This window comes from Haliotis rubra, unplaced genomic scaffold (genome assembly GCF_003918875.1).
Source record: "Haliotis rubra isolate DU_JTF1 unplaced genomic scaffold, ASM391887v1 Scf972, whole genome shotgun sequence".
Classification (NCBI taxonomy): domain Eukaryota; kingdom Metazoa; phylum Mollusca; class Gastropoda; order Lepetellida; family Haliotidae; genus Haliotis; species Haliotis rubra.
Genome location: NW_025767715.1, coordinates 187,626 through 210,729, shown reverse-complemented (window position 1 = coordinate 210,729; position 23,104 = coordinate 187,626). Strand labels below are relative to the sequence as shown.

The 23,104-nt window shown below is 37.4% G+C and overlaps 1 protein-coding gene across 1 annotated transcript; it reads left to right on the top strand.

Moving 5' to 3' along the window:
* The first annotated feature begins 7,860 nt into the window (after positions 1–7,860).
* Positions 7,861–22,644, top strand: LOC124265344 (perlucin-like). Its single transcript, XM_046700123.1, has 3 exons — positions 7,861–7,990; positions 9,393–9,572; positions 22,418–22,644. Exons 1-3 carry the CDS (start codon positions 7,861–7,863, stop codon positions 22,642–22,644), a joined length of 537 nt encoding a protein of 178 aa, XP_046556079.1.
* The last annotated feature ends 460 nt before the right edge of the window (positions 22,645–23,104 follow it).

Sequence of the window (23,104 nt, the reverse complement as noted above, 5' to 3'; positions counted from 1 at the left end):
AAATTGTGGAGTATAATTCGAGAGGAGGAGGAATGATTCTCCGAGTTTGTTTGCTATGTCAGATGTATCTGTGATTGATGTGTTACCCGCCTTTAGATGGTGAACACTTGGTCGAGAACCTTTACCTTTAATTTTCTTTATCATATACCAAACATCGGAGTTTTGGAATTGATTTTAGACACGTACTGATACTCGCCGACTGGCGTTTAGGTTGCTTGAAGGTGCGACGGGCCTTAGCATTTGATACCTTGAATCTATTTAAATTATAGACCGTGGGGTGATTTCGGAAATACCGTTCTGCCTTTTTCCTTGCTTTTCTAGCTTGTTTGCAGTCGTCAGTATACCATGGTTTTCGTATATGTGGATTTGTAGAGGATTTAGGAATGCATTCATCAGCAACTTCCTTCAATTTGTCCGAAAAGATCTGGATAGGGTCACAAACACCCAAAATCAATTCAGGTATTAATGTAGTTTTACATAATGCCTCAAACAAAGACCAATTGGCCTTTGTCAACTTATATCTTGTTGAAGGTTGAACATCATCAGGGTGAACTGGTGTTAGTATAGTTGGAAAATGGTCGCTTCCACAGAGGTTACTATGAACCGACCATTCAAATCCATTGAGCAAATCTGAATCAATAAGGGACAAATCAAGTGAGGAGTATGTGCCAGTAGCAGGGTGTAAATAAGTGTGGGAATCATCATTTGAAATACATAAATCAGTATTCATGATAAAATCGTCAAGAACTTTGCCCTTAGTGTTCGTGTGTGTACCGCCCAAGAGCGGATTTTGACCATTTAGATCACCCGTGATGACACATGGTTTAGGTAATTGATCATACAACGCTTGGAGATCAGACTGTTGAAGAACAAAAGAAGGTGGAATATACGGAGAGCTCAATGTAAACACAATCTGCAATGTAATTCGCACAGCAACCGCTTGAAGGTTGACATTAGCGAGACACGGCTGTGGATAACTCCCTCCCTCACTTAAATATATGAGCCTCCAGTAGCCCTTACCCCAGGGGGACAAAAACAATGGTACGAGCTCTAGTGACGTAAATTAATTGTATCTGTCTCCTTCAACAACGTTTCTTGAAGGCTAAAAGCTGAAGGTTTCTGTTCCTGGGCCAATAACTGTAAATCATTTAAATTTGTCCTATATCCTCTACAACTCGACTAAATCTGTGTTTGGGAATGACTCATCTCTTAGGCGGATTGATTGGAGATCTACCTTGCCAGTTTCTTTTAGGCGAAGAACGTGGATGTTTTCTGAGACATCCATCTCTTCTAATGATCCATACTTATTGTACAGTTTGATGGGATCATCTGAACCTTTCGATTGTCTACCATTTTTGATTAGTACGAGAAGATGTTGAGTCTGTTTTATAACTTGCTTTAACAGTTTGGCCTTTTTACAAAACAGAGGATCCTCGCCTTTAAGCAAATATTCATGTGTATATCTTGTGTGGCCAATACGACATCGTCTATGATGTCAATGGACTGCCAATCGAAGTACATAAGCCGTTTTAGAAGAATGTATTGTGTGAGTTTAAGAACAAATATTTCATGTAATGTTAATGGTAAAAAGGTGAAAATTCACACGTCTATAGACAAAGACACAACATTTATCGATGTGTTTCTGCTTACTTGTGTCCACACGATATCGATAGCAGCAAAGTCAGTACTTTGCATGACCACCATTGGCAGCAATTACTGCGCGGCATCTTGTCTGCACAGACTGGATAAGTCGACAAACTCTTCCTGCAATGCTTTGGCCAGTTGTGGAAGTGTCTGAGGCGTGGTTTGACGTTGACGTACACGTCGATCGAGTTCATCCCATAGGTTCCAAGCTTGTTGGGCTAAAATCTTTTGTGTAGCATATCAGGGTCCAGAGCTTGAGACATAAAAACCTAAATACTTAAAAGTGGAAACTATTTCATTGTTGGTTTCACAAATGATCATATTTTCTTAGTCTTCCTTTGTTACTGAAAACAATAACCTTACTCTTGTCATTGTTGATTTTCAATTGCCATTTATTAGTAATCCAACATTTTATTTAATCTCTTCTGTGGGCCCTTGGGCGTACTGTGAAAAATAACAATATCACTTGCAAGTAGCAAGATGAATAATTAAACATATCAATATTTATACATCTTTGATCATCTGAACTTAAGGATTCAACAATGTAATTCATTCAGAGTGATAATTGGAAGGGAGATAAATGGCATCCCTGACGGACATCAAATAAACAATCAACGTGCACATCCATGTTTCAATAATATCAAAGATTTAACTCCCTGGTACATACTACTGATAATTCTAAAGATTTTTCCTATTTTTCTTTACTTTATACATTAGAGTTGTACTTTATACATTAGCCTCTGTCCATGCTGAGTCAAACGCTGTTTTGAAATCAATGAATGCACAGTACAAATATTAATTAATAATAATACACTCTTCCAAAAAAGAAACGCACATGTGATTTTGAGAATATCCGCCTCATGTAGCTGCAGCAGAAACATACCAATACTTTACTTAGAATTAAGCTGAATGTTGCGTCATTACCTGTTAAGGTTCTTCTACACATCTTTGATATGAGTGACGATAAATTTTAACTCACTCACTCACTCTTTGATATGAAAATTATCATCTGATATTTCAAATGTCCATGATATATACTGGAAAATAATTTTAGGATTGAGTAGAACATCTTTCAACAAAGTTGCCAGAAATAAATTAGTTAGATATTCTTTAAAGGTTACACAACAATGTAAGACAATTGAATAATGGTTGAGACTGGTTCAACAAGATGATACTGTTATTTTCAAACAAAGATATCTGTATCAATATCGTTTGGCAATAAGTACAATAAATTGGTGAGCACTACATGTGGAGAAATTATTATATAAATTTGGCTGTAAGTACTTTGGATTACATGAACAGTAGATAGTAAAGATATTTTCTTGAAACAGTTTCATCAAATGTGTGTTGATAGTGATAACCAACAACTGTTTGATAAAGTTCCTAGGTATTCCATTTTTTTTTGTGTTCCTTTAAGAAGTCTAACGTTTTTGCAAATTACATCTCGGATGTCCAGAATAATGTTTATAGAACAGCACATTCTAGGATACGTTGTACTCGTCACAAGTTGATGATTGCTGAGGGCAGAAAGCAAAATCTATCTAGAGTTGAGAGCTTCTGTTCCATGTGTATTATTCCAACACAAGAAACAAAGTATCATATTTTCCTTGAATGTTCTTTCCTTAGCGGTTTGAGGTAGTCAGTCCTACCGAAATGCTTCCCATATTTTCCTCCTTATAAGGAAATGGTACAATTAATGACTAGCTCTTATCCAACTGTGAATCAGAACATTTTACAAGTTTGTAGTTATGTGTTTTGGTTTGACAACTGCTCCTTGCGTGTTTACTAAAATTACACCTGAGTTGGTAAAGTACTGGCGATCTCAGTCGTACAAATGTGTGGTGAGTGAGTAAGGAAGTTATTATTTAACGTCACAGCGGCAATATTTCAGCCATATCGTGACGAGACAAATGTGTGGTATTTCTAGATGATGTGACAATACATGGGAACAGATTGAATAATGCAAAAAGCATCAAGAGTGACCTGATTAAATCCGGTTTTGTACCGAAGGTTGAGAAGTCATTGTGGGAGCCAAGTCAAGTTGTTGAGTGGTTGGGTCTTTTTATTGCTACCTGAGTTATGAAGTTCTACATTCCTGCACGAAGGTTGGACAAGCTAATGTCGTCTGCTGTCTGATATCTGTTAGATCACACAGGTAAAGTTCCGGTTCGATCTGTTGCTTCAGTTGCTGTTCAAATTATTTTAATGAAGACTGTAGCGGGTTTCGTTTGACAGCTGATGACAAGATCATTGAGTATTCCAGTTATTTCCTGGAATGCTTTTAGTTCACTATCTACTGACAGTATAGATCAACTGATATTTTGGAACGACAATCTCCAGAGAGCTGGTGGAGGTAAAGGTTGTTCTTCAAAGATTGTCTGGAAAGTTAACCTTGCAGCGAGAAAAGTGGTTCACTTACAATACGAACGTTGAATCCATAGTGTGTATAGGTAGCACGAAACTAGATTTGCAGGCTATTGCCAGATCCATATTCAATGTGTGTTTATCTCATTCTGTGCATTAGGTCCCTTGATCTCTTAATGATAAAGCTGACATTTTAAGCAAGATAATTGATCAAGATGATTGGGGAATTTCGCAGTGTATTTTTAGAAATCCGCAGAGGATGTGGGGAAGATATGATGTCGACAGATTTGCTGCTCACTAGAACGCCAAAGTGTGAACTTTCTGTTGAAGATCCTGGGATCAAGGATGTGTTGCAATAGATGCGTTACGGTGATGCAAACCACTGGATTGTGCGGCCTGTGTATCTTGTTTGTAGAGTTCTGGATCATATGCAGGTTTAGCAAAGCTAAAGGTTCTTTGGTTGTGCCTGCGTGGTACTCAGCTAGTGTCCGAAAGAAACGTTCATACCTGGAGTGCTCGATTTTGTGCATTTACCTAGAGACAAAGAAGCTTATGTACCCAGCCAGATTTCAGGGTGTATGTTTGATGTGAGAGAGATTTTATGTGTGTTATGTTATTTGTTGTATTGTGTTAGAGGGGCTAGGAGATATTATATTTATATCGGTTGAGGGACGAATGGCATAGAAATTACTGTCTCCTAGCGGAGAGGAATACACCATAGGGGTGTAATTCAGTTTCAGGTGGCGTAGTTGTAGTGAGAGTATATAAGGCGTAAGATATTTGAATTATCATTCTCGATCGTTGTGCACCACGTATACATTGCGTCATGAATTCTTCTGACAAATGTTTTGATATTGTAAAGTTGTTGGTCATTGAAACGCTCGTCGTCATATAGAACAAACTTAATGGACAACAACTTCTTATATTTAGTGAGTTGTTGTTGACTGCCACTTCAAACGAAGGAACCTTACAATCTTGCAAACCTACTCTAAAAAAGTCAACTTCAAGGAAAAGCTGTTCACAGAGCACATAACATAAACAGGACGTCGAAATTCTGTACAATCAGATGACATGATCCGATTAAGTGACTCTGGAACGAGCATCCGCAAAAAATACTGCCTTTGTTTTTTAATGTAGTCGATCAAGACAAACTCCACTTCTTCATTCATCTATATCCAAGGACAATGACAGCGATTCCTGAACGTCAAGTACAGCTACATAAATGCCCGAGGCTATAATGGTAATCAATAAACATATACAGTAGTTTAGATTATCCGTATCTATAAATCGTATCACACAGCAATAGATATCAATACCTGTTCACTTACACAACCCTATTTACCATTTGACCTTAGCAAATAGACATAGATAAGGTCACAGAAAAAAATTTGATGCAACTGATCGTCAACAGATGCAGTATCATCTCAGTTTCACGAGGTAGCAACGGATAAAAGGCATAATCCACACAGCATTATAAGAGAACGAATAAGATTGTACTTCCAGCAATATCATGGCGGGAGACATCAGAATTGGGCTTCACAAACTTTTTATGAGATCAGATGATATATATTTATTCAGTATTTCGGCCTCATAGCCTAGAAGACAACTGTATTTGATAAAATACATGCCACGTGGTGAACAATGCAGCAATATTTCTATTTCCATTTACATCTCAATAGAAATACATTTTAAAGAAAGAAAAATGTCGAGTGCTCGTAAAATATCTTCATTATTTATACTTAATATATTATACAAGAGTTTAACTGAATAGTGATTAACATTGGATAGGGTTCAGAGATATTTTAATCTCAGGTCATGATACTTTTTACTTGTCCTCCATAACGGTAAGATCACATTGCAAACATAGGTTATTAATATTAAAATCATAAAGAGAGATTCTAAAGTTACATAAGGCTCTTAGGCCTATCCGAGAGACACATTAAATATTTTTATGGCTGCAACAAGGACTTAATGCTGCTATAATTAATACTTAAAAAGAGCGAAGATGATATAAAACTATATCTTTCAACCGTTGTTTGAATATAGTTGTAAACATGATAGAATCACCCATACTTTGTGATAACCAAACGTGGGTAAAACCTGTGTAAAATGGCAAATTTCTGAGATTTGACACCCAGTTTTGCTTTCCAGCATCATCTAATTTGTTTACATTATATAGCATTGGTATGGATATCTAGAACAATTCATAAGAAGTATTTTTATCCAGTATTTTATAACTCTTATCTGTATTGAAACATACATCGTGTGGCGCTGTTTCACCAAGCATAGCCTTATTGGATGCGAATTTGCCAACCTGTAAGAAACGTTTTAAATATTGAGTGTGAACTTTTTCTATAACTTCAAAGTATCTTGTCACCCATATTTCAGACCCATACAGTAATATTGGTGGAACTTTGCTATCAAATATTTTACAAGCCGCTGGAAAAGATATGCAACTATTATTTTCGAAATAATGTGAACAGAGTCATCATTGCCCGTGAAGCTTGAGTTGCTAGCGTTTGAAATGATTTTGCCCAATTTAACGTTGATGAAAATAGAATACCTAAATACTTATATAGTATAATTTTTAGATTTGTATTGTTTAGAACCCAGCTTTCACGTTTAGCAACAAAGCCTCCATTTCTGAATATAACATTGGTTTTATCTGAATTGACTTGAAATCCCCATCTTTCACAGAAAAAATGGAGCACTTTTAATTGCTATTGCAACCCTGAAACAGTCTAAAAACATTATAAAATCATTGGCTTCACAAACTGTACACATGTGAGGACTCGAACACGTGTTTTAACCACTATTCTTACCAACCGCCCCTACATCTGACCCTCAACCAGATAGGAACTACCTACATGCCACGACGGATTTTTGCACGTCGTAGTAATCATTACTATATACAACTCACAATATTTGCAAAATCCCAAATTTGCAAATTAAATGCTATGGCAAATACTACACTACTGAAACAGAATGGATATATTATAGTTTGATGGCACAAAAAGCAGTGAAACCCAATTTAATATGGTTCCAAAGAGAAACAGTAAAATGAACTTTCAAAATTCATCGCGTTTTCTAATTGTAACTATGCAAGGTTTCATTCTTTCTTTTCATCCTTCTATTTATGTTTAGAAATCCTATAACTGACTGACTATATGTACTGTGTATGTATGTGTACTGAATATAAGAGGTAATGTACACACTATGTATTTATATCAACTATTCATCGTGTACTTTCAGTTGAAGAACAGGAAACGGCTGTAATGGACATTGTGACATAAAAATGAATTAATAAAAAGAAATTCACATACACACACACATGCATAGCACAATGTGTTCTCTTTAAATCCATGATATATGTAAGAATACGGATTTACAGACTAATCCATAAATGAGTATCTCAAAAAAAAACAAGAATATCAATCCACTGCATTGTGTCATTGAAGACGCTTTGAGTTCTCATTGAACGCGCATTGCATGTTGTATATGATTTGATTTAGAACAACATTTGTCCGTTGCACTGATAACTCCCAAGGAAACCAATTGTATACGCAGAGAGGAGCAGGCGCGATTCTGCGTTTGCATTATGCATGTGCGATTGAAATAGCGAGCTATAATATCGACGTTTTCTCTCTCGGACAGACGAAAGACATACTTTATATAATGGACTTTTGGTTATTCATTCTCATACCGAGTTATGTTGTAACCCAAGCGTCTGCTTTACTCAATACCGGTTTTGGAAACAATTGGGGAAGCTTAAAAAATGTCATAATAACAAGTGACATCCTATTTGAGGTTTCCAACATTCGGAGCAATGTTGAATGTTTGTCTCTGTGTCTTATGACCGAGGCGTGTGTGTCTGCATTCTACAGACGCCAACATCGACGGTGTCAGCTCCATGACGTGCTGTTCATGTCGCCCCAGGACGGACAAGAGGAGACGGGAACAGTGTACTACAGCCTTACTTCAGGTACGTAATATATATATTCTTCCAGGGCAAGTGTTTACAGTTATAGATTATCACAAATACCACACGGCCAGAAGGCACGGTCAGACGTGGTAGAAGTATACAGAGGCTGGTTGACGATCCAAATGGACATTTAGGAGAATACAGGGCAGGTCCTTGATGCATGAAGAATAGGTTTCATTGTTGAGGCTGTCATGGGTAGTAATACAGATCTTGAAGGTAATTCCAGAGGTGATATGAAACCAGTGAAAGGTTTCGAGAGCAGGAATTTTCAGGATGCATCTTGCTGCAGAATGCTGAATTCGCTGTACCTTGTCAGAAGCTTTATTTGCAAGATTTACATAGAGGGATGGCTGGCTTCCTTGAGTGGCATTTGGAAGCTGGTATGATGAAGTAGAACTCATTTTTATGGATAGACAACTTCTCTGTTGCAGTAGTTGTTGCGCCGTTTCGGTGTAGATCCTAACAACGTAACATATGTTATATTTGGGATTATACTTTCTTAGTAAAGTACAGATTCTAGTACTTTTGTTGGGTTTAATCCCATCCGGATCTGTACTTTACTTAAAAAGTGTAATCCCAAATATAACATATGTTACATCTGACCACTTTCTGAATGGCATTGTATATCCTAACACGGTTTTCAAGCATTATTTTGTACGCGACCTGCAGTTTGTCCACCACTAACATAACGTCACATCCAGGCGCGCTTGAGATGGAGTAGACATCATGGCCGCTGAAATCAACGTTAATGGTCTGTGGCCATGCATAGTTGATTTGGCTGGGGGTCTGTCATGGTATGGGCAGGGATTACTTCTACTGGACGTACTCCACTGCACTTGGTTGACGGTAATGTTACCGGACAGCATTATGGGACGAGATTCTGGTTCCTGTAGCAGTACCATTCCTGGCTTTTATGGTCGACCTTCTTTAATGTAAGACGACAACGCTAGGCCTCATTGAGGGAAGCCTGGGATGAACTCGGTGGACGTGTGTACACGCGTCATTCAGCACCAGTGGACCTCCCAGGACTTCGCAGAGCTCTAGTAGAGGATTGGAATGCGCTTCCACAAGCTTTCTTTATGAACTTGCGAAAGGAAGGTACACAAGATATTCAATGACCGACTGCTTCATGTTTGTCATTTTCATTTTGGGTGGTTGGTCTATACAACTGATGTTTAGTAGTGTTGTTTGAACTATCTGTCTGTATGTCATGATGTATCACGTTTGTCAACACATTCAACATTATGATGACACTTTTAGTTCTGTTATTTCTTTACATGCGTATATATCAATTTACCCTTTATTGACTCTAATATTAGTTAATGACGCATTATAAATACATGTGATGTTGCCATGAATTCTGTAAGCAAATCTAACTTAATCCTAATCATGTCTTTCACAGGTGCTTGTCCACCCGGCTACATCCACAACCGTCTCCTAAACTTCTGCTATCAGCTTCATCTTGACAAGTTCCTCTACGCCGAGGGCCTTGCTGACTGTACTACAAGAGGAGAACATTTGGTTACCATTGACAGTCCGGACACGCAGAGTCACTTTGTAAAGCAGGTCACAGCCTCAACAGGTGAGAATTTAATCGTCTTATACGTGACAGGATACACAATAATATAAAACTAAACATTTACAAGCACAATTTTCATTGGTCATTTATGCGATACATATACCAGGATTTATGTGATACATATGCCAGAACTTATGCCAGAATTTATGTGATACATATGCCAGAATTTATGTGATACATATGCCAGAATTTTAAATTAGCGAGATATATTCCACTGGTAATTACCATATATTCACTAAAAGACCCGTGAAGATCCGGGTTAGAAGTGATGGAATATTGCTGAGTGCGGCGTAAAACTAAATCACTCAGTACAGTTTTTCCATTGTTAACACACTCTCATAACATTACACCCTGCACTGGATGCCGAGTATGCTTGAAAAGTGAACGATGTGTGTGAATTCCGGTCACATATCTACCTACAGCTATATAAATTACACAGAAATGTAGAAAATGAAATGTCCTTTCCGGTGGTATAAATTCAAGTGCAAATATTTTAACGGAAAAATAAACACTGCTAAGAGTTGTCCAAAATTTTGTTATGCGTTAAAAACAGTACATTTCTCAGCTTTTTATGGTACACTGATAAAAGCACTGTGCTACGATTTTCCTTATTTGACATCTTGGCGGAAAGTGTGAGTCCATACATCCTGATACCCTAGCGACATACGTATGTATGAAATAGATTTGTGTGCTCCGAGAGAATTTGCTGTGGATACGTACACATGATTCTTTGCTCACGATAAACCAAATTATTCCAGTGCAAAGACTGACGCTGTAACCGGACACGTTTTAGTAGTATGACAGTTAATAAGAACTGATGACATCGTTTTACGCGAGAAAGCATGTAGTAGCCAATATGTAAATTAGTTCTTAATTCCCAATATTTTCCTGTTTAGGTCAATGTATTTTGAAACTTTCTGCACCATTAATATTAAGGACTAGTCATATCTTCAAATTAAAGGAAATCACTGGGAAATGTACATCATTTTACTTGACCTTGTGGCTTGTTTTATATGTTTTGCGACGTCGTAGAAAGACGACGTTGATATATATAACCTAATTTCTGTTAAAAAAATACAAAATCTCGGTTTCTCAGTCAAAAGTTTCCGCTCCTTTGATAGATCATGAAATGACTGATTTTAACATTTGAACAATGTCCTGAATAGGTAAACAATGAAATAGTTCGATAATAATAATAAAGGCAACACGCGCACCTGTTTGGCAACAGTCTATCGTTTTTAAAAGACATTTATCAAAAGAGACTTATCTGTCAGGATACAACATTTCCTCGTTCATTATTCTCTCTTCATAAATATCCAATGAAAGAAGAAAAGAAATTGGATGAATGAACCAATCAGAATAATACAGTACGGTTTTTCCAAAGGAGAATATGACACTGTATGTGTTTTTGTACAACTCTTGTGCAAATACATTTTAATAGTTTAATATTCTGTCATCACAATATAATATTTTTGCAAACATAAATCCTTAAGTGTTATGACAAACGCGCACTTGGCGAATGATTAGACATAATTTTAAGTCCATAAAAGGATACTCAAAAGATTCCATGATAAGACAATTCCTTAAAATATGTGTGTATGTATACATTTAATAAACAATACATTTAATAAATCACTTTCATAGGTTCATTTTGTCAGTACTTGTACGATTAAATGGAATCGCTGTTCACTAACCTGTTAACATGAAACGACCCCAACACTGAATCACAGGAACAACGAACATATTGGATTTATGTCTACGTTACAAATATGGCGTTCTACGCTAAAGCTGTCAATATCTTATCTACATATTGCTCAAACAAACAATGACTTTCGAAGGAAAAAAATAACCTGTATTGTACACAACAAAATGGAGATAATGAAGTCAATTTTCTGAAATAAATTACCTAAACGATACGCAAAATATGCATCATAATATTGAAACTGAAAACTGGAGGATTGGATTTTTGTGTTTACTCCCATTCAAAGGCCCTTCACCTTAAAGGAATTACCAAATATGTACAACAACGTTGATGTATGACCTCGCAACCGGTGACCAAGTTTTTACAAAATGGCGGGTTCGCTGACGTCGGTACGCAGGTTTATTTGTCGTTTACACAAGTAATGAAATGTGTTGTAAGTAATCAGAAACATTCTGACTATCTGCGTATTAGTATTCGTTTTTATTGGTTTCATTATAAGAAAGAGAAGAAGTCAGAAGTGACGACAATTGCCTTACTCGTTAACGTTCGTGATGTGCGTCAGTCATGGCGTGACGACACATTGCACGGAAACATTGACAATTTGGTATGAATTTATCAAAATAATTTATTGCATCTATTTTTAATTTCCATTCATTTTTCTTGATTTCTTTTTTATCCATATTCTAAAAGTATTCAGCCTATGCATGCTACAAATCAACGAATGGAAATCTGAGAAAATGCTACACAGTGCAAAATCAGATTTCGTTCATTAATTACATTTCAAACAAACCCAGTCTTACGAGCCCAGAGTTCGTTTTCACACCCCATTTGTTTCGTTTGATATCGTCTAGACACTTAGACAGCGATCGATTGTTTGCTGACATGTCGGAACTTGATATCGTGACTGAAATGAAAGACCACGGTGTGCTGTACGTCAAACGCTTTTCAACCCGTAAAAACAACGAAACTGTTCAAACCAATACTTATCTATTTTCCTTTTCATCTCCGACAGCTCCCAAATCACTGAAAGCAACATCAAGGTTGACTTGTATTTTCCGAATCCGCTCAGATGTTTTACTGACTGACTGACTGACTGAGTTTAGTTTTACGCCGCTTTTAGCAATATTCCAGCAATATCACGGCGGGGGACACCAGAAATGGGCTTTACACATTGTGCCCATGTGGGGAATCGAACCCGGGTCTTCGGCGTGACGAGCCAACGCTTTAACCACAAGGCTACCCCACCGCCCCCTCAGATGTTTTAAATGCCAGAAGTTTGGCCATGGTGTAAATACTTGTATATTGTCCGTTGTGGTGTTCACTGTGGTGAGAAGACACACACAACAAAAGTACCTTTAAAAATGCACCAACTATTCAGGAGAACATTCATCTTTCTCAAAAGAATGTCCGATTTGGAAAGAACAAATGCAGATCAACAAGATCAAATTTACCCAAAACATCAGTTTTTCGGAAGGCCAAAAAACTTGTGTAGAGATCTGAACTTACAGAAAGTTATGCTTCAATAACCAAAACACCAACTGAATCAAGCCCTAAAGTATCTACATCATCCACAAGCTGTCAAACAAACTTGACTTGGATCAAAAGTGACAATCCACAGCGTTTATATCCTGCTATATCATCTCAAACCACGGAATCACTTCCTAGTACATCTGAAAGGCAGACAGTCATCTTCAGATCACAAGTCATCCTCTCAATCACGTTCACAATCTCAATCGTCAACTGATACTGAGCAAACTGCTAAAAGCAAAAATAAACAGAAGCTTGATGCTTTCAAAAAACAAAGTGGCAGAGCCCCAAAAGGGTCGGAAAATAGAATAAAATTATACAACAAATACGGATCTCTTGAGGCCATGGACGTATCTGAAAACGTCCATTCTAGGGCACATAGCCTGTCGCCCTCCAAAAAAGTGCGGGGTAGATTCCCAATAAATCCCCCCAAAAGATAATGTCTTCTAATAATATTGTACAGTGGAACTGCAGAGGGCTAAGGAATAATGTCAATGATTTGCAGCTACTAGTCCAGTACTTCACACCATCAGCCATTTGTTTCCAGGAGACATATTTAAAACAGACGGATACATTTGATTTACGCCATTTCAAAGCATGCCATTCCTTTTCACCCCCAGGTGATCGGGCCACTGGAGGATCTTCGATCTTTATCAAACAAAATGTTATCCATAGCCCTGTTATACTTAATACTGGTCTCCAGGCGGTTGCCGTATGACTGACGTTACATGTTGCGTTCACATTATGCTCTTTGTACATCTCAGCGTCTTCAACTCTTCAGAAGACGGAACTTCAACGAGAAAAAATTGTGTCCAGGGACACGGATGCCCCCACAGACATTCATAAGACATATAAAGATCAATAATTGAACACAATTCACGAACAAGTTCAATAAACATCTATGCAACTATGACATGCACACCTTTCGAGTCTCAATGAAACACTTGTATAAGCTTAATCAATTCTGTTGAGCAGTTTTTGTGGAGAAGTTGATAGACTTCATCCCCTATAACACTATATTCAGAGAGAAATTCAACAAAATTGATCTAAGTTCAAACGGCATTAAAATTGGAAAAATGAATAAAATACAAAATCAAAATATGAGATGCACGCCTTTAGAGTCCCTATAAAGCACATGTGTAATCTAAAAGAATTCCATAAAGTTGTTTTTGAGGAGATGTGGATAACGTACACCCACTGTTGGATGGAACGAACACTGGCTGAATAGAACAAAATTCAACAAGGTCAAACATCTGTAAAAGTGACAAAAGTAAGAAATTGCATAAAACATTATGAACTGCACACCTTTGGTGTCCCTGCAAAAGACATGTAGAAGTTCATTCAATTCTGTTGAGCAGTTTTTGTGGATAAGTGGATAGACTTCATCCCCAATTACACTATCATCATAGAGAAATTCAGCAAAATGTACCTAAGTTCAATTGTCTCTAAACTTAAAAAAACAAACAATAAAATAAAAAACAAAATATGAGATGCACACCATTCGAGTCCCAAGAAAGCTCATGTATAAGTTCATTGAATTCCACAGAGCGGTTATGGTGGAGAAGTGGATAGATTACATTCCCTGTTTCGTACGGACGGACACCGAGGGTAACCCTATGTGCCCCTGCCATATATGGCGGGGGCATAAAAATTTAAATGGCCACAACCGGCTCTGGGGTGGTACAACTACTAACGCTAAAGGTAAACTATTTGAAGACTTTTGTTCAGATAATGATTTATGCATATATACTACCCATCAAAAGTTTAGACTCACTTAAAGCACTCACTATAAGTTATGCTTATACATATGGATACATCGAAGATGAATTTTTACACTCACTTGGGGAACCAACTGCAAACCTTATGCAGATGAACTGCACAAGCATTATGCATCAAAATGTTGAAAAGTACGTGCAAATATCGTGCATGTAAACAGCTGCGATTTGGTGTAAAGTTTTGTACAGAATTCGCCAATTTTCACAGAGTTTCAACATTTATTGAACTCATGACAATAATTTTCTCAACGTTACGAATTTGTTTTACAATACATCAATTCATGTGTAAACAGTACCTTTAAACAGTATGAAATATTTAGCACAATCTAGTCCAGAAAAGTTGACTGAAATAAGTGGCTACATTTACACTAGTGAGTCTAAACCTTTGATGGGTAGTATATAATGACGGTTCTAACACATATTTACATCCTGGCACAGGAACTTATTCAGCTCTTGATTTATCAATTACAGATTCAGACCTATTGAATGAATTTGAGTGGTCAGTCCACGACGACCTATGTGGAAGTGACCATTTCCCAACAATACTAAAACCCGTGAATCCATCTGATGTTCCTCCATCATCAAGATGGAACTTTAAGAAGGCTAACTGGCCTTTATATGAAACTTTCTGTGCTGACAAATTTTTTCATGATATTCCTGATGCCATAAAATATTTTTCAGATGAGCTCAAAGTCATAGCTGACAAGTGTATCCCCAAATCCTCTGCAGTTCCTCATGAACGTAAACCATGGTTTACCGCTGAATGCAAACAGGCTCGCAAGGCACGGAAGAAAGCTGAACATTATTTCCGTTGCCGATCCACAATTTAGACAAATTTAAAGTTTTATACGCCAAAGCACGGCGTACCTTTAAACAAAGTAAACGCCAATCTTGGCGAAACTATGTATCAAACATCAATTCGCGCACGCCAATATCAAAGGTATGGAACATGATCCAGAAAATAAAAGGTAAGGGCTCTAAATCTAGCATTAAGCATCTCAAAGACGGAGGTGAATTATTGACTGATAAATCTGACATTGCAAATACACTTGGAGAAACTTTGGCCAAACATTCTTCCTCATCTAACTATGTACCCGAATTCCAGAAATATCAAAGCCAGCAAGAAAAGAAATCTATTAATTTCAATTCACATAATGGGGGAGACTACAATGAAACCTTTTCGATACATGGGCTTCTTACTGCTCTTGACCAAGCTCACGATACTGCTTCAGGAGCTGATGGTATACATTATCAACTGCTGAAACACTTACCTGAATCATGTTTAGAGACGCTCTTAGGTAATTTTGATGACATTTGAACATGGCGTCGTGGCGTGATGCTATAATTGTGCCCATCCCTAACATTAACTACAATTAAAAAATCAGAAACAAATGAATTACAGTATAAACAAGAATTTAGTCAATTACGAAATAAATATAATACATACAAATTCTTATTTACAGACGGGTCCATGGATGGTGGCATGTGCCGCTGTCATTTGATCCAAAACATTATCTTCTCGATTGCCCAATAACAGCTCTATTTTCACAGCAGAAGCTAATGTCATATTAACAGCTCTTAAATATATTAATAAACACCGTAAATATATCCAATATATAATCTTTTCCGATTCTCTTTCTTGCCTTCAGGCTATCAAAAATCTTTCTTATAAACATCCACTTTTAATAAAAATTCTTGAATTGTATAAAGATCTTGCTACTGGCCAATGTGACATCGTCTTTTGTTGGTTACCCAGCCACGTTGGCATTTCTGGTAACACAATGGCTGATCTTGCTGCCAAGGCAGCACTCAACAAATCTGTCACAACTCCTTATTCCATACTCTGATTACAAAGCTAGCATTAGAGCCTACATCCGTTATCTGATGCTAAAGAAGTGGGACACCCAGGTAGGTATCAATAAATTACACGAAATAAAACCCTACATTGGTTACACCTACTTGGGTTGCAGTCCAGATTTGAAGAGGTCATCATACGACGGTGTTGCATTGGCCACACAAGGTATACACATGAATATTTGCTTAAAGGTGATGATCCTCCGTTTTGTATCCCTTGTGATGACTGTGTTGAATATTCCATCACAAGGGATATCTATTTCAAATCACGAACTATGAAGGATATTTTAACTTTTAATAATATAAGTTCTCATTTAATTATTGCACTTTTAAAAGAATAAGATTTGTTAAATGATTTGTAAATAGATACATATTTTACTATTGGTACTTTAGATTAATATCTGAGATTGTTAGTGGATGTACCCTGAAAGGGGGTTGAAGTAGCGTAAAATTATTGTCCTCCTGAGAGGTTACGAAGTCCCAAAACTTTCAAAGGAAATTTACCAGCTGTTTTAAATGTAGCATTTCTATTATTTAATTTTGGCTAGATTTGACTTTAATCGCCAGCGGCTGAAGGGATGATACAAATCCAGCTAGGGTCCATGCAGGTAGCAAAAATACTGTAAGTCTCCATGGTCCCTAGTATGGTGATCTACCTTCAGTTGTTGGCGATATATAGCCAGTTTTTATAGTGTTTTGTCCAGATAGTGCTATTATTTTTAACTTTCTATACTAGTTTTATTTCAAATTGTGATATTCTAGTTGTTTTACTGTCCTTCGATGACATGTTTTTATAATATTCATATATTCCATTTCAATGTCAAATATGTTCTCGTCACGATATGGCTGAAATATTGCTGATGTGACGTTAAATATTAACTCACTCACTCACTCACTCAGAGCTTCCAGAATCCAACCAACGACACCGGAAGCAAAACACAAAGGGAGGTAAAGTTTCAGCTTAGTCTTAACAAATGAAAATACATAGCAATGCAAGGTGTGAGTTCAAATTCACATTCAGAGCTCTCAACTTTAGTGACCCATAATAGCTAATAACAGTTAATTAATGTGACATTGTAATTAACAAAAACACATCTTCGTAACAAAGTGCTATTTCTGAAATTCAGTGCTCCTACTAATGATCCCATATTCACATTTCAAAACATACACCAAATATGTGAAACGCAGTTTCGTAATGTGTAGATAATGGCGACATTACAATGTATTTAATTTTGAAAGGCCATTTCATGATCAGCACTTTTGCTTTGCCTAAGATGACAGTGGATGGTGTCAAGAAACAAAACATTCCCAACTATGAAGTGTATTTGTATGCGTGATACATTTTGAATTTTATTGGACTTCAAAGTGAGGGTTGAAGAGGAAAGACATACATGTCCTGCATCCAAGGGGTTAAATGGATCGCGGACTGGTCAGACACAAGCGAAAATACTGAGAAAAACATCTTGGGATAAGTCCACTCCTGTATATTGGGATGTCTATATGAATCAGAGACTTCAAATGCTTGTGATTCCTTGTGAAAACGAGCTACAGAGCTCAATATATACGGATGAGCTGGTGCCGTTTTGAAAGATTGGATCTTGTATGCTGAAATGCTCAAAGATGTGGGGCATGACTGAAGTCCTAGAAACTTTCAGGAGTCAAGCTGCCAAACACGGTCACCCATCCGAGGACTGTCCGCGACCAACGTTGCTTAACTTCAACTGATTGTGACCTGAGCTCTACGCACAGGACCACACACCGCCAACAATTCGTGTTGTTTGATACTTTAACATATTTGGGAGTTGTTTGTAATTATAATATTAAGTTTACGATTGTTCAGATCCAACTTGCTGATCAAGGTAGAACGGCCCTCTTTTCACTATAATAATGTAAGGTCAATCTCTCTCTCTTAATCCTGAATCTCTTGTATCCGTTTTTGATTGTTATGTTGGCAGTATATTATGATATGCATCGGAGGTCTGGGGTTAGGTATAAGCTGCTTCACACACAAAAATCTTATTCTTCGAAATTGTTATGAATATTTATATGAGGAAGTGGAGACCCGTGGTGTTAATAACTGGGCGTATCAGGTGAAGAATATTTTTATCTAGCATTGGAGTCAAAGAATTGTCCTGCATACCTATACCTGTTGTAAGGCAGCGATTCTTAGATCAAGTGTCTCAAGAGATTTTCAGTAATTTATCTAATTCATCAAAATGTGTAATTTATAGAAATATTATTGATAATTGTACTTTGAAATATTATTGATAATTGTACTTTGCAATATTGCCTATGTAAAGCTATCCCGCACCTCTTTAGGAAATATTTAGCAATAGAAACTGCCAGATACAGTAATGCTAATATAACAGAAAGAAAATGTTTTTTTTTTTGTGAAGACGATATTGAAAACGAGTTCCATTTTATAAAAGGATGTCCATATTATAATAATTATAGAAAATTATACATACAACCATATAACTACCGATGTCCATCAATGCGTAAACTTATTCAACGTTTAAGTGTTAGAAATGTATAACAGATATGTAATTTAGGTAAATATTTATATAAATCCTGTTGTCTCAGAAATGAAATGATTGCTAAATAATAGGTAATGATTTGTACATTCTCGATTATAGTGAATGTCTAGTCATCCACCTGTACCAATTTTCGTGTTTGTATGTACTACCGATTGTCTTTAAAGATATAGGTAAGTAAAGAATCTGAATCTGAATCTGAAGGCTTTATTGCATGTAACTTATATATACCTACTTGGGTGTCCCACTTCTTTAGCATCAGATCACGGATATAAAATCTAATAGTAGCTTTATAATCAGTGTTTGGAACAAGAAGTGGTGTCACGGTTTTGTTGAGTGAGCAGCAAGGTCAACCATTGTGTTACCAGAAATGCCAACGGGGCTGGGTAACCAACAGAGGACAATGTCGTGGCCAGTAGCAAGATCAATATATAATTCAATAATTTCAATTAAAAGTGGATGTTTGCAAGAAAGATGTTTAATAGCCTGAAGGCACAAAAGAGAGTTTGAAAATAAATATGATATATTGTACATATATATGTATATAGGGCGTTTATTAATATATTTTAAGGTTGGTAATATGGGTTAGTATGGCGTTAGCTTCTGCTGTGAAAATAAAGCTGTTATCAAGCAATCGAAAAGATATTGTTTTGGATCCACAGAATCAATTCAATTGATCGATCCATCTTCCTTTAGAGTCTTCCGATCACCAGAAGTACCAGCGTCGCGCAACTGTGGTAATTGCAAGCTATCTGATGGACATGTATTGTGGTGTTGCGTTTTACATAGATCTACATGAAAGTCGATTTAATCCAATATCAAAGTTTCGAACTGATGATTAAATATGAAGATCCGATCCATATAAGATTAAAAAATCACTGCAGGTAAGTTCTAACACGAAAGGAGTTAAAATGTCACAGGTGACACAAACATGACAATGTTTGTAAATCTTCAAGAATTTCAAGAACACGTCACAGTATAAATATAACATTAATGTTTTCCAAAATCTTAGATATTTTAAAAAGAATATTATGCCATTACCTGCTTCAAAGTACATAGGCAAGTTGAGGTTCCTCAGTCAGGTCAATGTGGTTACATAATATCATTGCACGAAGTGTGGAGACAATCCTGTTTAAATTTGGAGGCTGTTTAAGTGTTCATTCAGTAGATTAGAAGAAGTAGGAGTTTGATTAAGTGTACCATAACCAAAGTATAATCTAGCTTCCAACTACGTTACCCATTCCAAAAGCCAAAGAACTTAAAGAGTCAACCACCTTAAGCAGCAAAAAGGAAGTAGTGAGGGAGTGAGTTTAGTTTTACGCCGCACTCAGCAGTATTCCAGCTATATGGCGGTGGTCTGTAAATAATCGAGTCTGGACCAGACAATCCAGGGATCAACAGCATGAACATCGATCTACGCAATTGGGATACGATGACATGTGTCAACCCAGTCAGCGAGCCTGACCACCCTCTTACGACAAGCATGGGTTACTGAAGATCAGTTCTAACCCGGATCTTAAGCAGCAAAAAGGATGTAGACAAGGAGTGTAGCATAATGGTAAATCACAGACGTACGCACGCAAACAGATACAAAGAGACACACATAGTCACAAACCGAGGCATACAATGTCAGTGTTTACTGTCATGAAGAAATTTACGAAACATGATTTCATAATCCTTTTTGTGACAACCTGACAACCAACTTCACCTCCTCTTTGCCCATCTTCTACTCGCCCTGCCTTGACGCCAGCGTCCCAAAACGTCTCGCTTTCTTGCTCTGTCCCGCAGTCCGCTATGACACTTCCTTGCGGCGACCATGCCCGATGCGTTGACTTCCACTTGACTTCTAGGCCATAAATGCAACTTCTGTACCAGTGTACCATAATCAATCTCCACATTCACTACACCAGGTGTCCACGTGTTAACCCGATGTAGAACATCTACAGTAAGCTCTCGCTTGGTCTAACGCTGATGTCGTCTACGAGCTGATGCATTCCAATACAGGTTACGCTGACCTAACCTCGATACCCAAGTTGATAAAAGTTGCAATTGCTTACGGTATTATGTGTTATTGAAGAGTCCAAAGATAAACGGTGCTAGCGCACTGAGATACCATGCCGCAGTGAAGCATGAATACCCCACTCAGACACATTATACTGACTCCGAGCCGACCAGTCCTTGTTGTACCCATTAATGCCGAGCGCTAGCAAGGGACCAACAAGTACCATATTTTAACGTCTTTTGATATGGTGCGGTCGGGGATCGAACACGCGACCCTCCGCCGTACGGGCGGACGCTCTAACCATTACACCACGGAGGCGGTTAAAGATAAATGGCTTGACAGTGATTGAGAGAGTGGATTTCGAACGTTGGATTGCACAGTTTCTAAGGTGGTATATCTGCACGAGCTGACGTGACCGTTCAAACACATAAGAAATCGCCGTTTCAGCTACCGTTTTGCTTAATTTGTATAAATCTTTTATTTCAGTTAAGAACCGTTCCACTGTACTGGACCAAACTTTTTTCTGCTGAATGTAATGGTATGAACCAAAACATTGTACGTTCACAAATAAAAAGTTATACCGACACAATCGGCCTCCATTTTGATTATCTCATTCTTTCAGTTCAGATTTAAAGCATTTACTGAGGGTGGTCGTCGAGATAAATTCGTTACCATGTGTTCGCGAGTTTTCGTTTGAGGTTTAACTCGGACACAAGTTAAATCGCCGTATCAAACTCGCGAACAAATAATAATCTAAAATACCAAATGCGTTCCAACATGGCGGCCACACCACGTGCCTTGTCGCATTTGATCAAGAACCACCAGTCAGCTAACACAGTTATATATAAATCCAAATTTACTTTACGAAATTTTCATGCAAACAAATAATTATAGATGTCATCTAAAATATGTATGAAAACTATGACGAGAAAGGAGGATTTATTGTGTCGATCAGCAAGATGCATAGTTTGCTAACCTAGTTTGTAAAATGGTGCATGGAGTCAAAGTGCAGGGAAGGCCTGGTTATTAGAAATGATGCCTTCCCCCAAATCTCCACGAAGAGATTTTGCAACTCTGCAAATGTCGTTTATTTTTTGAAGTGGCGTTTCATGAAGTCACACTTTACACAAGGAATTTTGAAGAGACTCAACTTTGACTGGTTAATTAGGGATTATAATAATTAGCTGTGATTGGTATAGTTAACTTGAAGACCACATGACGTTCGCATAGTCTGGTCCCAATTCCATTCAGTTAACCAATATACGGTTAGTACAAATGTATGACCCCAGCAGAAAAGAATGCTTGGTCTTAAAAATCCTCAAAAAATGAAACCATGGAACTGTGAATATGCTATGAATAGGCCACTTATTGTACAATGACGACACCAAATGAGTATTGACGACATGGCAAGTGTATTTTCTAAGTCTGTCCTGACATTATGCTTTTCTTTTCAGATAGTACAAAAAGTAGCTACTACATCCATGGATCAGATGCGGCAACTGAAGGGCAGTGGGTATACAACGACGGTCGACCAGTGACCTATTTTGCCTGGGATTCAGGTTCCCCGATGAATGCCACAGCAAGCAGAGACTACATTGTGGCTCTCAAGTTCAGTGCATTTCGCTGGCAAGACAGGGGACCAGAGCACTCAAGATACTATGCTTGCGAGAAATATGTTTGATGAAGTTCCTTGTTCGATACCTTGATGTATTGTGCCATCCAATTTTTCGTTTACAACACATGCCTTAACCACGCTAAATCGTCCAAAATGAATTATGTTATCCTGATCGTTAGCTGCACCACTTTTAATTGGTACAATATCTTAATATTTAGCGTCTAATTGTGGTGTACGATCCCAATGTGCAGTAAATCAAATGAATTTGAGATAGGTATGAAGAATCATACTTATCGAAGACAATACTCTTCTTGATCTATAGGCAAACGTGAAGACATAAAAGCATCTGTATATGTTTAAAATTATTTTTGATTTTTAAAGGATTTCTCCGGGTGTCGTCGTGTACAATTACGTACAATTTTTTTAAAATCTTTGTCAAATTGTGATTCATGACTGCAGTCTTGTGTTTTCTTTTCGACAATATTTTGTTTTCGAGTGTGTAACACTTCTTAACATTTGTGCAGTG

Coding starts and splice junctions, on each gene's coding strand:
- LOC124265344 (XM_046700123.1), top strand. CDS start 7,861: ATGACCGAGGCGTGTGTGTCTGCATTCTACAGACGCCAACATCGACGG. Junction 7,991..9,392: donor GTACTACAGCCTTACTTCAG/GTACGTAATATA, acceptor TGTCTTTCACAG/GTGCTTGTCCACCCGGCTAC. Junction 9,573..22,417: donor GCAGGTCACAGCCTCAACAG/GTGAGAATTTAA, acceptor TTTTCTTTTCAG/ATAGTACAAAAAGTAGCTAC.